Source organism: Lampetra planeri, chromosome 1 (assembly GCF_965212315.1).
Source record: "Lampetra planeri chromosome 1, kcLamPlan1.2.h2, whole genome shotgun sequence".
Classification (NCBI taxonomy): domain Eukaryota; kingdom Metazoa; phylum Chordata; class Hyperoartia; order Petromyzontiformes; family Petromyzontidae; genus Lampetra; species Lampetra planeri.
Window position 1 is genome coordinate 36,770,053 of NC_136107.1, and position 17,942 is coordinate 36,787,994.

The window sequence follows — 17,942 nt, forward strand, 5'->3', positions numbered from 1 at the left end:
CATTTCCATATGATAAGCCACTTCGTTGAGCGATTAATTGTGGCCAGGTCGCTTCAGAAAAAAGCTATGTAGCTCAGTGGGCCCTTACATGGTAGAATTAAATTAGTTTAGTTAAATAGAATGTGATAACATGTAGGTGTTGTCGGGAAGTTGATGTTGTGATGGCTGGGACACGTGTGCACGGTGGAGGAGGGCAGGTTATTGAGCAACGAAGGGAAAGAACTGAAGCCAGATTGTGGAATACTGTAAGAGCAGCCCTTGGAGATGGTGAATGTTTAACAACTGGTGGATCTTAACAGAAGAATGGAAGACGTGGTGAGGTGTGCTGGCATCAGCATAAGTGGCTGTGTTCACCTGTTGACCTTGATTGTATCTGTGTGTGTAGGGGTAGTAATAGTGGCAGTATTCTATGGGTGTGGTGGTGCTAATGGTGGCATTGTACCTGCGTGTTTATAGTAGTTATGCCACCCTGTGCTGCTTGATATCTGCCAGCGCTGTGCTCTTTGCAGCTGCAATTGAGGCCTTCTCTCGGGCTCTCTCCAGATATTCTACTCCACATCTGCGACTCTGGGAAGATCCTAAATGGAGATGGTGACGTACTGCGCTGACATGTTAAAAATAAATGTTTAGACTTTTTCCGCAATTTTATCTCGATTACGTTATCGGCGTTGCATCAAGAGACGAGGAATCCATACGTAGCTCTCACAGTGTAGTACAACCCCATTTATAAGAGACTAGCCCATGGAAGTGGTTATCATAGAGCTACTTTCGAAGATAACCATACAGTAGTGACATCTGGTCACCACAGTAGGGGGCAGCATTTAATCACCCACCCTACCACAGAGTAATGTTTTATCACATAAGAGTAAAAACCGATATTCTTAATCATCAGCGCTGTAATTTAGCCAAATTGAGTGGGGAACCAAACTTAGTAAGACGAGGTTTGTTTAAGAGTCATTGGCAACCAGGCTGAAATCCATGAATTCTTTACAAGTTGGGAAGCCAGATTAATTACGGTTGGCTGCCTGGTTTGCGAATGTAGGATCACAACGGTGCCAGCCCAGCGATCTGAACTCTTAGCCATCCGACCTCCCTACGTACACTTGTAGCTTTTAAATAAGGCTCATTCGCCCCGTGATATTTGTTACCTCTGTTTGTCTTTTTACATTGCTGCCAGCCATCAGCCCTTGCTTTGCTTGCTTGCTCAATGAATGCTTTACAAAACGTCGTCTTACCCAGTGCTGACTGATTTAGGCAATGCTCACTCAAGTATCCTTTATTGCTAAAGGTGTATGCCAAACAATGGAGTTGGTTGTTTGTGTCGGTGTGTTTTTTCACTCCTGCAGACCAGTTTGGCCACTGCTTCACTCTGTGTTTAGATTTTTCCTTTTGACGCACAAGTGAAAATCTTTAGCTTTTGTTCTTCAGCAGCCTGCTCAGACTTGTTTGTTGGGGTGAGGTTTTGGGTTGAGGCTGGGGGTATGCCAGAGAAGCTTCAGATGTGGGGCTGGGTGGGGGGTGCTAAAGCCGCCTTGGTGTGCCCATTACGAGTTGAGTCGTACTGCCCACAGTAGCCATTCAAGTTTGTGTTGCGGTCAAATCAGGTGGCTTGCGACACAGATTTGCAGTAGGTTGCGTTCGAGTTGAAAAGTCACCTGGTGGAGTAATTACATTCGCTTTGCTTGTTAAATGATAGCTTTTTTATAATTGTTGTTTTGTGCTTCGTTAATCCACTGCTGGATCAAGGTCTCCCCCACACCGTTGTGGGTCATGGGGATTGTTTGAACATGCATTACCCCACACTGGTTCGGGCAGCTTTGTCAAGGAAGAAGCGCATATACTGTCGGAGCCTTGTAGGGTACAGTGAAAGGGGTTCCTTTAGATTCACCTCCACATAAAATATTTCCCCTCCTCCCAACAAGTCATGGGGTTGTTGGCCATGCAGGTCACCAAAGGGGAGAGTGCCATGACCAGGTACAGATATCACGACAGCCGCTGATGGTAGCAGTGACTGTGACTCCAACTCTGTTCATCATTTTTTTTCTGACTTTGAAATAAAAACCATTGCACGTGTGTGTGCCTGCCACTGGTAGTCCATTCAGGTGCCTTGAAGCAGAGCAGGGGCATGCAGGTGGCTGTTTGTTAAATGGAAGCCATGCATTATTGATGAACCTTTAATGTGGTTATTCAGCCTAATTAATAATTTGCGAAAGGGGTTTGGACGCAGCACATCATAGGGCATTGCGTCACAGCCAGTGGCCACGGAAGGGGAACAATTTGGGCAGGTGTAGCAGGTGTGGCTTTTCAAGTCGTGCACGTTTGTCTGTGCGTGACTTCAGATTGCCGAACGGGGCTATGATACTCCCAGGAGGGTGATATCACACAACAAACCTGCGTGGCTCACTAGTTTTGAGGCAGGCACTTGATTACAATCATCTTGGAATTCACGTGCAGCATTCACTTACGGTAGTGGCCTATTACCGACATCGCCCGGTATACGTTTGATATACTCGTACCTCGGAAGCTAAGCAGTGATGAACCTGGATAGTTGCTTGGATGGGCCTTCCCAATGCATTAAACAGATGTTAGAGGCTGTGGCTGGGTTACATTGTGGGCAGCAAAGGGCAGTGCAGTAAAATCCATTGTTGTAGGTTTAATATGTAGGCGTATGCGACCAATATCATCCATAATATAGTTTTTTTGGGTTAGATCGCGTAATTATTCATATGCATTGTTGTACTTTACATCTATGCTTCCCACACTGACCTGTGGGGAAATCCTTAATTCAGCAGTGGATTGGCAAAACGGTTGTTGTATATGTTCCCTTCATACTGGGTACATGCGTTTAGAGTATTTGGCTGTTATACATTTCCACATACCTGGGCTATCATTTGTGGCCAAGTCGCTTCTGAAAAATAGATATACAGCTCAGTGGGCCTTACATGGTAAAATAAAAATAGTTAAGTTTTTAAGTTAGTAATGGTTAACCCAGGGGTCGTCGGCAACCAAAATTAGAAGAGCCATTTGTTTTTTTTGGTAAAAAAGCTCACTCTTTAAAGAGCCGCAATGCATGTGATTACGAGACGGTGGTCCTGAATAAACAATGTCACGAAGCAGCCCTTAAAGAGCCGCATGCAGCTCCGGAGCCACAGGTTGCGGACCCCTGGGTCAGGCGGACATAACGCATTGTCCTGTAATCCATTTTAAAGGGTGAAGCTTTTTCAAAGGTCCAGTGGAACCCTGGGGGAACACCTAACCGAGCTCAAGCACACACTCCCAACGTCACTGGCTTCAGCTTTGTGGCCGACGGTTGCACACGGTGGCGGCGCAATGTCGCAGAGAGGAGAACTGCTAGTCTTTGGCCGACGTCATCGGGCGATCGTGGGCGGGCGACGTGTTGCTGCCCTTTCAGCAGGTCTCAGCCCGAGGTCACTCTCAAGAGGCTGTGTCCAAGATGGTGGTGGGGGGGTGGTTGGCGGTGGGGGGGGTGCAAGGGGGTAGATCCCATATTTTGTAAACCGCAGCGGGAGAGCAAATGAGATACAATGTCACCTGCACGTTTGGGTTGTAATTCTCCTTGCGGCTACGCGGGTGTGTGTGTGTACGTAAGCGCCCACCAACTCTGCAGCAGTCGTTGTCCGGCCGGTCTTTCAAGTTGAAGCAGCGCGTGTTGATGGATGGCAGATTTATTGCTGTTGAAGGGCAAGTGCGTCGTTCCAATATTGAAGAACAATTGAAGTGAAGTTCCGAGCATCTCGGTTTCAGGGTTGGGGCGTTTGGTTTTGGGCTATTTTAGGAAATCGCATGTCCGTGCAACAAGCGCCTGCGGTGCTCGCGGCCACACAGTGCAGTGATCTCATTTCAGTTGATCCTAATGGCAGGTTTCGGTTTAACCAGGGCTTTGTGTTGTTGTCTTTCATTGAGGTGGTTTTTTTATGATGGAGGGGGGGTGTACTCTACTCTATCGTGAGATAATTCTTCCTCGGGCATAATTCACGGGGAGTTTCTACCAGCTCCTGGTTGAGTTCAACCGAGAGCACACACACAAGCACACAAAAGCTCTGATTTTAAATGTCAAAGAAATGTGTGTAGGTGCTGGGATTTATTGTGTTCCTGTCTGCTTGGCTGAGTCTTCATCCAGCAGTGGATTGATCTTGGCCGATGATGCTGCGTAGGTTTTCACGGTTGAGCTGTACAGCTCTGCAATGTGCTTTCAGTCCGTAAAACATGTGGTACAACTCGACAACACATCTGACATGTGATCCATTAGTTTATACCATTCTACAGACATGTGACTTATGACGATGATGATATGACGCCTATTTTGCTGCGTCTATAAATAACTTATTTTCGCCCACCTACTTTGGCTGTCATGTCACGTTGCTTCTCAAACTCATTGCCTACTCTTGCTGGCTTTGGCACGCACAGACCTTGTCGGTACGGCCAACAGCAAGGCAGGAGGAGTTAAGGACGTGAAGGAGTCTGTCGCATGAAAACGAGCAGCTGACTGGGCCATGTAGCTTGTAGCCATTGCGTTTCTTCTGAGCAAGTCCTCGGAAGACTTTCTCTTATCACCATTCTCGAGCCAGGCGTAAAAGCTTCCTGTAAACCCACCACTGAGCCAGCCGTCGCTTGCACACCTTCGTACATTGCAATGTTTCGCGTAGTATACTGGTACTTGAAAATGTTTGACTGTGTGTGTGTGTCCGTAAGAGGCTTTTTTTATTTTCCGAGTGCCGTGGGTGGGGGGGGAGTGTGGTTCTTCTTATGAGTTCTGCCAAGTGAAAAGAAATACGGGGGGAGGGGGGGGAGGGTGTTGCTTAAACCGGTTTAAGACGTCGCACCACTTTGAACTGATGACATCTCCTTTGTGTCGAAGTGTGAGCAGTCATTTGAATGACAACATCAAGTGTGCGGGTGCTGCGAGTCAGGACTGGTCGTTCACAAGCTGTTTATGCTCGGGCAAAATCACATTTGCATGTAGTATTGAGAGCGAACATTTTGGCATGACGACCTCGTTAAATATACTGAATCTCCCATTCAGTAGATACATTTCACAAGTAAAATACCGATGAATCTCATTAAGACCATAGCAAGTGTTAGATACAAAAAACATTGTGCCATTGCAACATGTAAATAGCAGGTTGGCTGCATAAACGGACTGCGTCTTGTTGTAAAATAGGACTAAGTCCCGTGTTTTGGAAATGTCTTGCAATTGTGTAAATTTCAGCTTAGCTTAATAATCACTCCTGTCAGTATTTGCCTGGCCCGGTTACAGTGAATAAATACGGGGGGAGGAGGACCCTCCTCTTGGAAAGGTAAAGGGTGAGTTTCGGCGTAGGTGTGTTGATGTTATTGTGGGAGGGGAAACCCCCCGGACACATTGCTGCATCCTGATAGAACCTGTGAGGCCTCCGCAGCAGTGTGTCGCTATGCTGCTTGAACAAACCTAGACACTTCTTTCATGTCACGTTGCTCGCACCACACTCTTAGCTACACATTGATCTCTACTCCGACTTCCACCACCCTCAACCTGTAACGTGCATGGTTTGCATGCGCCCTGATGCAAGGAATGAAATGGGGGCCCCGACCAGTCCCAATTTTTCCGTCCCTCCCTCCCTCCGCCGCCCCCTTTGTAGGCCTGCGCCTGGGTACCTCCAGCCCCATGGGGCCTGGTGCAGTTCCATTACACGTAGCCTACACACTCTACAGACACTCCGCTTCCCCCTATCCCTATTTGGCTTTAAAAGAAATGGGTCAAGTTTGAAGCCAATTTTAATTGTTTAACCAGGTGAGAAAGCAAGAGACCAAGTTAGTCTCAGTTTTTGCAAAAGTTACTTGGGTCACCCAAATGATTAAAGCAAAAAAAAAACTACTGTCAAGATAAAGAATGTAGCAGAAGTAAATCAAACCAAAGGGACTTGTAAGTTGACATTCAACTGTGTGTTTAGTGACGGGGTTGACCAGGCGGGTCGTCTATAATGCCGTGTGGGCATACGAGCGCTCGCCTTAGCCTGTGCCATCTGAAACGGGACGGGGTGTGGTCGGCCTTTCACAGCTGCTGCTCGGCGACTTGTGGGCCATCACTGACAATCCATCTCACGGCTGGGCCTCAAGACGACGCGTGCTTTCCACTTCGTTGGCGACTGAAGCTTTCGATGGCTCCCCGCCGCCGCGTGTATTTTTAACTTCACGTGACTCTGCACCCGTGCGGCCAGTGTCACCGCGCCCGTGCGGCTGCCGCAGTTGCAGCGTCTCGGGTTTTTGTTTTTTTCCCCGCCTGCTTGGGCTGATCCTCACCTTTCCTCTGTCCCCTCCTTGTGCACTCAGCAGGTGCTGCGTCAGTAACATCAATAAGTCATTGTGGGGTCGTATTTTCGTGTCGCCGCGCTTGGTGTGCAAAACAACAACAGCAGTCACTGATGTCAGTGCAAAGGGTGACTTTGCCCGTCAGTCGGGGATTGGTTCATTAAATCAATTTTGCAAGCGCTTGGCGGCATTGGGCTCGGCACATCATGACCATCAATATGCCAGAATGCCTCAACCAGGAGTTTGAGTTCTCAGTACTTTCCAGCGTGTTGGTAGACCGGGAGGTGGCACGTGACTGGTTGCAACAGCGATGTAGAGAGGGGTATGTTGGATGTGGTATGCCCAGGTGTGGAAATATTTTCCGGAGCTCAGCCCCAGACAACTTGGGGTTGAAATTAAGGCCGGTCTGTAATCAAATCTACCTCGATGCACCCAATCTCGTGAGAGCTCAGAAGTTAAGCAGGGGGTTGAGTCTGGAACGTGCTTCGATGGGTGACCACTATGCACAAATAGGTTGTTGTAGGCTCCAGGGCTGCATATGGCAGTGCAGCAACATACAACGCTGTACTCCATTTCTATGTTGTCGCGTCTGCTGCCCGCTTTCAGTCTGCCCTTGACCGTCGTGGTGAAGTACTCTTAAATAACCCCTGTAACCTAAACGGAGTGATGAGGCCATCATCCAGCAGTGGATTGGCACAAGGGGCTGTACACGTACACATGATGTGAGTGTTTGGCTTAAACTGTTTTTTTTCTTATAGCCACACACCAAAACACACGGCAGAAATGAAGTTTTTCAAGCGGCATTTACAACGTACACAGAGGCCTGCATTCATTTCAATGTTTAATAAAATGCAATATTACGTGAGTGCTGTATGAATATGGGTACTCATCCTAATCCCGTGAATGAGGTCAGCGTGACTAATTACCCGTTTTTGAAACCTCTTGAATGTAACTTACATTACCAGTTACACAACAAACAAACAATCAGCTTCAGCATATGTAATTTCATTTAAAACCAAGTTGATGAATGACCTTTTATTCATTTTTATCAAAGGTGACATGTTGTGGAGTGGTGGCGTAGTGGTCAGGTCACTGTGCTTAATAACCCCAGCCACCTGAGTTTCAATCCTGGCCACGACTAATGCAACTGCCGAGCGATACCTGAACCTGGCCTGGTACGTGCCGCCCAATTCACAGTGGGTGTTAAATACCCCGTGATGTCATTTGAAGAAAGTGTCATTTCAGGGTCCAAACGCCTGAAATGTTTTTAATCACTCGCAAAATACTTAATTGGGAAACGCATGGCAACCATTGCCCCCCCTGTACTTTGAAAATGTGCAGGGCTCTCCTGGATTTTTGTCTCGAGACTCAGGAAGTCCCAAATCATAGCACTATTTCCCTTACCTCCGATTAGGATGGTTGGCTACGTACGGTGCGAAACAAGTTCTACATACATACATACTAACCCACACCAACTCATGTGGTGAAGTGTGTGATCAAATAACCCCCCTATGATGGAGACCTGCACCAGCAGTGGATTGACAGGCTGGATATTGTTATGATTTTAATTCACATCTTAATCCATCACTTTTCCAAACTATCATGTGGGTGTCTACGTTTTCAGCGATGCATTCCATGAATGTCCGACGTGTGCGTGCCCCCTCTCAGACGGGGGTTGTTTATTCCGTTGTCATTCAATAAAATTTGTCTTTTATCTTTCCAACCTTCTGCCATTCCTCTCCAATACGCTGAACCCCACGCAACGTAATGTAACAAGGCGATGTCGGCAAACCCACCGTAGAGAGTAACAATGCTTTTGGTCAATGCTTTGATTGACGTGCGGTCCCCTGGTTCCTGTGTAATTCTGCTGACTCGTGCTCAATGGCTGCCCGCTGGAGCGCCGTCTTGTAAGGTCGGTCGGTCCCTGTGTGTTCCCCCGCTTAGTTATTTATTATGTGAGTAAATTATTTATTTAGCTAAACCCTCTTGAGAACGACAACTGCGTCCAGCTGATATCCCTACGTCTAAAAATCATTGCACGCGATTGCATAGGGTTCTACTGGCCCCTCGGTGCTAAAATATTTAATGAAGTGTGAAATTACATTTACAGTCAGCTCTTGATTATATTATGCAGTGTAATGGGGGAGGGGATTAGTGGCCTGGATTAAAAAAAAATTGGATCGTGCAAAACATTTATTAGACTAAAGCACGTGTATCTTGCTTTTATTGATTTCCTATGTCGCGTGGGTGTAGAGCATGTCCTCTCTTTATGTTGTTTCTTAAAGTGATTGGTTTACTTGGGCGACGTGTTTATAGTTGAATGGGTAGCGGGGTCACTCAAGGAGCAACTAATAATTAAACCGGGTGCACTTGAAGGTATTTTTACTTCTCCGAGGAAGGTGAAAAAAAATAACCATATAATCCACGCTTGAATAATCAAGAGTTCACTCCAATAGCATGGCGCACCTGATTCATTAACCTTCTTAAAGTCACAGTTGTTGAGCGCAGGCCCAAAACGCCAAGCGACCAGCAGCAGCAAACATCTCGACTAAAGGTGTAATAGGTAGGGGATGAGGTCACGAGGTCAAAGGCATCGAGCTGTCGGGCTTCAACATGTTGGTGCTGCATTGAAAACCAGCACGAGCCTGCCCTGGCAGACTAGATTCCTAATTCTTCCACCCATATGGAGTAGGGTCAACTAGACTGTTTTGTCAACCATGCTGTGTCCCAACTACCATAATTATGGTCACAACACACTCACTTGCCCACTCACCCACTCACTCACTCGCCACACTGCAGGTTACAACACTTCTCTTTCTGCTTCTTCCCTCGCACTTCTCCGCTCGGAAACATCATCTTATTAAGTTTTTACAACTTTGCCCGATTAAAGAAACATTTTAACGCTTTGATTCCCGCCCCCCTGTCCAACCCCCCCCCCCTTCCCAACACCCCCTTCCCAACCCCCCCTCCCTTCCTACCCCCACCCACCCCCCACAGACACCTGAACGATCCTGACCTCAAGAGCTCTTCGTTCTGGCTGCGCGTGAGCTTGGGCGCCACCATCATCACCGTGCTGGGCATCACGATCTACAAGGCACTGACGCGGGTGCGGTGATGCCCCCCAGCCTTCACGCGAGTGAGGGGGGGGGGGTGCCCTCGTCTGTTTTCCTGGCGAGCGAATTCCAACAAACCCTCCACCGGCTGGGAAGCTGGCCGACCGCCCGATTGGCCAGCCAGTCGGCTGGCCTAGCACGCATGCCACAGCAGACACACACATGACGTTGCAGTCCACAGCCAAGACTCGAAAACAAATGTTGCGCTTGCACAGGTTGGTTTGGTGTGATCGCACAGACACAAAACATTAGTCCTGTGAAGAAAGCTTAAGGAAAAGGGGCTTATTCATGCAATGATTCAACTCCGTCGCGATTTGATGAATGGTCGCGAATCAGGGTTGTGGCTCGTTTAACGACTCGATTATTGAATTTTTGCCGCTTATGAATGTCGAGCCTCGAGTGCAAGGGTGTCCCAGCTTTTGTGCATTTAGGGCTGGATTGACTGACATTGCTGAGGGCTGTAGGCCACAGACATAAACTAAACAAACACAAACATGGAGATCAGATAGAGAAGTATTCACGGGAGATGTGAGGAAGATGGGAGAGATTTATTTGTTCAGGAGAGATAGGGAAAGGATTTGTATTCATTAGAAGGGAGGTATGCCTTCATGAGTGGTAGAATATAGATATATATTCAGGGAGATATATGAGAGATGTACTCTGAATAGATTTGAGATAGGAAAAGAGATGCCTTCAGAGAAGATGTGAGAATAGAAAGGAGAGAGATTGGAGAGGAATATATTGATACTTATGTTTTCACTCCCCATGACCAGACCCGCAACCATCCACCACCCCATAGCCACAGATCCAACATGCTGACAAAGACAGTTCACTTAATTATTTCTCAAAAGGTTTCTAGTACTAGTTTCACGTTAAGGCCACAGCAAGCCATGTTAAATGACCGATTTTAGCCCGTGGGCTATAGTTTGGACAACCGTGCTTTGGTGGCTGCTCGGGTCATGTGAACCAATCCCGCACAACTTGTACCAGTAGTAAACAAACGATTCTTAAGCACACGATTCTACACACGTGTCGCGAGCCTAAGAATCGATTGCTTTCGATCAAGAGATGCATCGTGACATGCATACACAACGGGAGGTAGTTTAAAGAAAAACGAACACGGGCTTGTTGTCAAGTTTGTAACGCACGCAGTAATAAACATAAAATAAGTACGGCTGAGCGTCGCCAATGGCGACTTCAGAGGTCGGACTTAATCAAGACCTTTGTGTAGTTCTTGTCAACAGGATCCAGTTGGACTCTGATCCAAAGCAGTTAAGTTCTCTCCAGGTCTGATGTGAACCGATGCTCTGGTGTAAACACAGATATCTGCATGCAGCAGACACTCCCATTGCTGTCCCAAGCCCTGCCCAAGCCCAGGTCAGGATCACCCGGCAGTCTTATTTGTCTGTTGCGCACAAAAACATTACCCCGGTGTTCACAACTCCGCTGAAGGGATCGGCGTTTTTTTTTCGAATGCGAGAAACGTGCATTCACTTTAGCCGAGTGCAGCCTGAATACAACACAAGGTGCACAACGCACGGACGATCCTCAGCCATATTTAAGTCGGTGAAGGTACCCCTCCGCGAACTGGATTACCCGCGTAAATGTAGGCAGACTAAATCCTGAGTGCTAAAATTTCCTGAATATCGCCTCCCACCCCCCCGGGAACCGGCCGCTTGCTAATCTCGCAAACACTTTAACAATAACACGCCATGCAAACCGGTCACGATGGATGGACCCCTATTAGTTTGTGGTGGTGGGGAGCGGGTGGGTAAAGCTGAGGATTTTTTTTGCAAGGTTAATATGCATGTTATCATCAGTCCTCTTAACACACCTGTCCGGCAGTAATCAAATAATTTTTCCATCGTTTATTTTATGCCGAGCGCATGGACGTGCGAATTTTACAACGTCTCTTAAAAAAAAAAACACTGCCCTCCAATTTCTGTATAATGTTCTATTAGTCCCAGGTGCCGTAATGGGATGTCTGTACATATTGAGTGTACTTGTATAGATTTTCCAGGATCTATGGCACTCAGTTACCTATACCACTTTTTTTTGTTCCACTGTACAACCGAGCCATGTCTGAGCCGGCCCCAGCACGTGCCAGGTTTTTTTTCTACAGCAGCACACAAGCCGGACCGCTGACGTTAACACACGATGAACGAGTCGAGCGGTGTGCATATGTGACGTGGCGATGCTGTGTTCCAGTAATTTACTAACTGATGTCACACGCAGTAAATTAAATGATTGACACCGCCCCTGGCCAGGCTTGGCCCTCGAGCCAGATGCAGATGGGAGCCAGATTGAGAACGAGTTGTGAGGTCAGCTTCATGGCTTGGCCCCTGGGTTCGGCGTGGCAAGTCGCCCAATGGAAACTACTTGTACCGTGAAGGCCCCCCTCGCTGGCACGGCTCGGATGGGCCAGTGGAAATAGGTATATTGGAGGAGCGAAGCAATCTGTACGGCGCGCAACCATTGAAAGGGAGCGCGAGGTGCTAACATGTGCGCTAGGTTTTAAAGAGAAATTCTTATTTTCCCATACGTGTGGCTTTTTCTATGCTTAGAATTCTCACCATTTGAAGATGGAATGCTGGGGTTGGCGGGCGGGGGGGGGCATATTTGATTGCTTTTAAATCAAATGTGGAAACCTTGAGAATGTTTGCTGTAATTTCACGTCGCTCTCTCGCGCCTTCTGTCTGTACATAACAAACGTTCTCCTGGTCACAGCCACCGGACGCTGTTAAGTTGCTGTGAATCGTCTCACCTCGAGCAGTTCTGAAATTGCACCTTTGTGAATGTAGGCCGTTTATTTATGCAGATCGCTGGTATTGACTTGGGCTTGATTTTGTCTTTCCCTCTTCTCGTTTATTTGGCGAACGCTGTCTTGATTACGCCCCCCCTGTCGCGCGAGCAGCCCACCGCACACCCGGGTGAGACGTGCCCTGCGATGTCTCGAAGAAGTGAGCAAAAATACAAAAAACGTCTCTTCTTTTGTTCGTGACTCCCGTCTATTTTATTCACAACCCCCCGCATCACACGAGCATGGACGTGGGAACATGCGGACCGGTCCGGGGGGAGGGGGCATCTGATCTGCGCCTCCCCATCCCATGATTAAGCAGTGATGCAAATCATATACTGTGACCCCCCCCCCCTCAACGTCCTTTATGGGTCCCCTTGGCAAACATGGGTCTCTGGGCCCTTGCTCTCGAATGTATACATTGATTCCCACATGCCTTGAAAGGAGATGTTGAACGTGCGCGACAGGAGCGGAGTGAGTGTGTGTGTGGCTGGTACATGTACAAGCCCTTTTGTGTATCCACTGCTGGATAAGATCCTCCCCAGGCTGTGCGGCTCACGGGGGTTGTACTGTATTTCGATGCTGCCACATTGATGCCCGCGCCGCCCTCTGCACCGCCAACCCATGGCAAGTGCGGTGAAGTATGGTCAAGTAACCCGCACGAGCCGCACGCTCTGGAGAGTGCCCTGTCTGGCAGTGGATTGACAAAAGGTGTATGTGCATGTACTTACGCAAAAACTATTGCCAACGCAATCTCGACCATTTGTTTATGCGTGAATGACACCCGAAGAAAACCTAACCGAGTCCGGGAGTCGTGGAGTCGTCTCTTTGTTGTGGCGTGACTGACACCGTCTGCAGTGAGTCACAGAGGTTGCTGGTTCATCTCCTGATCTCGCAATCCCTCACTCGGTGATTAAGCGAGCTCCTCCCCATTCTACGAAGACGCGATCGCTGTTGAAAGAGGGGTGGGGGAACCCACAGTCCTTGGGCTGGAAGCTGCCCGCGACTTTCATACGGCCACGCGGCCAGATGAGACCACTTCTGACTGGGCCTGCGTACGAAATATTTACCCAAATAATTGCACGCATCTTCACTGCACTAATTGGGTACGATTATTTTCAACTGTATATATATGGTTCCCCTTTCTGGTTGTTAGTCTGCCTGCTCACATCTCACTGCAAAGGGCCTCTTAGAGCGACCATTATGACGGACTGGCCAGAATCACGACCGGCCACCTTGTCTCTCCAGTACCGACGTTTACACAATGTACCAGATGTTAATTTAAGGCTGAGCCGACCTCGGGGAGGCCAGGTTCTGATGTTAGCCATGGACACAAATTGAACTGTGCATTTGTGGGTTCACAGAGCACGAACCACTGCACCACCACTTAAATTCCGACGACGACCGTCATTTGCCACGAAGTGGCACTGGTGTCATCACGGCACGCGTGCTATGCTAGGTATACTTTGAGACCTCAGGCTTGCTGGCAGGTGGTTGTGGGACAGGTCCATGTGTTATGGGGTCGAATGATTGAAATTGTTTGTTAGAAGATGGCGGGGGAAGGCAGCGAATTAAGTCAAGAATCAATTTGAACTATTGGATGCAACTGGGAATATCTGCTGCAAAGCTCTTGAGTCATAGCGCTGAATGGAAGGCCACGATCACTGACGTATTTGATAAATTACATGGCACACAGATGCATTACAGAGAAAAGAAAATACCCACGGTACAGACTTTTGGAGCAAGTGCATTATGCGAGCATCTATGAAGGCCGGTACGGTACATGAAAGGGTGGGTGGCCAGCACCACGCCCGACCGCCTTTGTCTCCCCCAGTGGCGATGATTTTACACACCCGCACCAGGTACTCTTTTGAGGTTGAGTCCACCTAGGGGAGGCCCAGGACCGGTTCAGATAATCGTCACTGATGTTGGTCGTGAGTGGGAATCGAACTCTGGTCGCGGGGGTTTTAGCGCAGCGCGCTAACCGCGACAATACCGCTTCCCACACACGTGCACATACTGGGGAGTCTGGAATATCACACATGCTGATACAAACACACGCGTATTGCACAATCGTCGGCTAATATAATCATCTCATATCGTCACTGATGTCGGACGTGATCGGGCATCGAACTCGGGTGGCCGGGTTTGTAGCGCAGAACGCCACCGCCTCCCATGACACCTCCACGCACATCCGTCGAGGGCGCGATCCGGGTGTGTCACCGCAGATACGCATCTCAGACCCAGGGCGCGCTGTCTAGTTTACGCACCGTCTGCTCGGTTTCCTGCACGAATAATTGTGCGTGTGTGTCATTGTGTAAGGAGCTGGATATCTCCGGACTCGGCAGGATAAGTGAACTCATCGGCGGCCCCAGTGATTGATGAGCCCCGCTGTGTGGTTACAGCGGCCGTCCCGCCGTGAACTCCACGCGCTCACCGTGCACCCGCACCATTGGAGGCGGATTATTCTTAGAATTATTACAACCCGGATTATTATAATCCGTCTCTGCGACACGGTGTTGGTTCACGTGGGGACCGGGGAGGAGTAACATTGAGGGATTCGTTTCTCGTTGCACTTGGTCGCTCGAAATATAAAGGGGTTTTTTCCCCATGAACGCAGTGCGCAGCACAATGCCGATGTGGATTTTAAAAATGCAGTATTCAGATGTCCCAATGAGTGTTGTCTTGCTATTCAATGCAATACGATGTTGGTTTACGTAGCGTCCGATAGCGATCTCATCAACACGCTGTACAGGAAAAACGTAGGGAAATGTATTTTCTCGGCCAAGTCGGTGAGTCTGAGTCTGTGAGTTCGAGTCTCTGTGTGAGTCAATGTCCTGAAATGTGGACTTGCATGGCGTCTCGTGAGCAGCGTATTTATGTTACACAAGCTAAATGTGCGTCTATACCGTACGGAACCCTGTGGCTGTGTTTAGAATATACTACGTGGAACCGCATGTCAGGACGCTGTGCGGGTACATTTTGCTTATTTAACTTGTAGAGAGACTGTCATCAGTCTCTCCGAGTCGAAATGTACAATAACACTTGGAATCGCACAGCTTCCAAGTACGACCGCAGCTCTGTGCGCGTTATACGTTTAAATCGTATCTAGCTGTTAAACGTCGATTCTTCATACTGCCACGCTATCACGCGTGTGAGAAGAGCATGCAAAAGGTTACATTATGATGTTCGACTAATGGCCGTGAACAAAGATGTACAAAGGAGACCGAAATTAATCGAGAAACGACACAAACGAGACGTCGGAGGTTTCCAATAATGAGTCACGAAAGATAATCGACTCACAACATCGACCCGGAGGAGGAGGGGGAGGGGTGGTAGTGTGAGTCACGCGAGTCACTCGATTCAAGCGTACGTACGTGCGTGCGTGCCTATTAAAAGGTCACTCGAAGGCATCTCACAAGCAGTTCTGTGAAGTCTGGCTTTTGGGAGCCCTTCTGTCGTCGCACAATGCGTACGGTACCCTGCCCCGGTAGAATGCGTCTCGTCTTAAACGATGAGCGCCAAATCACTGCGTGCTGGCAACGTCTCCCTCCGCGTCGGGATGTCCGCCTGCTTGCTGCTTGCTGGCTGTCGTTATGGTTTTTAAATGGGGTTATTTAGTCGCGGTGCAAGTTGGTGGTTGCGGTGTGGTTACGTTGCGGTTATGTTTACGGCTGCGGTTGATGCGGTGTGATTGATATCGCCTCCAAAAGGCCGGATTCACAAGGCCCGCACCCCCAACCGATCTTCGCAAAGACAAAGATCGCCCCCACCCCACCCCCACCCCACCCTCCTGATATCCTTGATAGGCTGTTGGGCCAAGTGCCTTTATTCAGCACCTATGAAGGCCGGCACGGCGCACGAGGGGGGTGCACGGTTAGCACCACGCCCGGCTGCCTTTGTCTCCCGAGTGGCGATGTTTACACATCGCACCATGCACTCATTTGAAGCGAAGTCGAAAAGCCATCGCGGAGGGACCAATTCGATGTAGGTGTTTTAGTTTTGTTTCGGTGTGAGATTATCCTTAAATAGCCCCTCGTTGCACGCAGCACACAGCAGCGGTGCGCGACTCGACGCCAGCCCGCGCGCAAATCGCCGCTCGTCGCGTGGCACGTGACTCCCACGTGTGACCCCCTACAATTAGCTTCACCCGCAGTTCACAGACACCGCACGTGTGATCATCATCTTCGGCCAGCGACTCCAGTGGCTGCTGAGAGACGGAGAGACCTCGGTATAGATGCATCAATTAGGCTCTGCTTTAAGACCAAAACAATTATGTTCAACAGATTATTGCGCTGCTGCAATGGCAGTGGTGCACAAATAAGAAAGATCAACACATTCGTGAAGAACATTGTGGCATTAAAAAAAATATTTAATGAGTAACGTTTCTGGCAATTACCATTCTTCATAGAACATATAATAATATTGAGTTATTCTGAGATTTGACCTGGGACTATTGGTCGATTAAGTTAATTAATTGGAATGAAACATTGTAAATCGATCGCTCGAACCCATTTAAAAAATAACGACACCGCCCTCCACATCGTGCCACGCAACAGCGTCACGCAGCTGATGATCGTGTCAATGACGTCCCAAAGCCCAGCCACTGGCGGAGCCAGTGGGGGGGTGGGGTGGCACGTGCCCCCCCTCCCCCCATGATCCGATCGAAATGCCTAATTTCGATCGGATCATTGGGGTTTATTAGTAATACATCGGCATTTTGCGACCCCCACTGCCACTGTGTAGCATCATTATTACGTGCCAGGGACTCTATAAGATGATAGGACAATAGTCTGAGTCCATAATTGGCAATAAGTAGCGGAAAAGCAGTTATAAGTGACTCACAGAATTGTGCGCAGTTGCGTCTACAGCACACGACTTCCCTGAAGACAGTCACCTTCAGCGAGCGCGATGCCGATCACACAACGCGGTTCAAATTCGACCCTCGATCGATGGCTGCGCGATTGCTGCACACGCGTCGAATAAACAGCAAGGGACAAGTCCTTACTCACTAACAACTCCTTACTCACTAACAACTCCCTACTAACAACTCCTTACTTACTAACAACTCCTTACTCACTAACAACTTTTCTATCATTTCTCATTGCTGGAGGGGTTGCCCCCCCCCTCTACCTGAAAATCCTGGCTCCGCCATTGAGCCCAGCCACACACCTCCCGTTCCGCAGCACCGGTAGGAACGGGGGTAAGACGTGTTACAATTATTTTGTGCTGTCCGATTAGTCGGGGTATCGAACCGATAATCGGTAGGGCAATCAATTTCTTAACTAATCGCATATCCCAGCTCGAAATTCAAGTCCATAAGGGCCAGCGGCCAAACGGCGTATCAATGTTTTCCAACAAGCATGTGTGTTATAATTTACCCTAGGTCGACTCAGCCTCAAATGAGTACCTGGCACGGTGTGTAGACATCGCCACTAGGGAGACAAAGGCGACCGGGAGTGGTGCCGGCCACCGACCCCCCTCGTGTACCGTTCCGGCCTTCATCGGTGCTCGCTAAGAGCACTTGCCCCAACAATCTGTTATGGTTATACGGGGGGTCTTTGTCTTTGTTCCAGCCCTTTGTCAATCCACTGCTGGATGAGGGCCTCCTCGCGTCGTGCGGATCGTGAGAGTTATTGGATCGTACTTGTCCACGCAGGTTGAGTTGTCGGTGCCGGATGATGAAGGCAAAGATCATAGATGTGCAGTACAACAACATGTTG

General features: G+C 48.7%; 1 protein-coding gene across 1 annotated transcript in view; it reads left to right on the forward strand.

Annotated features, from left to right (window-relative positions):
• Positions 1 to 12,416, forward strand: part of LOC144721869 (mitochondrial Rho GTPase 1-like) — a 38,220-nt gene extending 25,804 nt beyond the window's left edge. The window contains exon 19 of the mRNA XM_078599798.1: positions 9,307 to 12,416. Coding sequence (XP_078455924.1) covers positions 9,307 to 9,424 — 118 coding nt within the window. The 3' untranslated portion in view covers positions 9,425 to 12,416. The remainder of the gene's footprint in view (positions 1 to 9,306) is intronic.
• Positions 12,417 to 17,942: the final 5,526 nt, after the last annotated feature.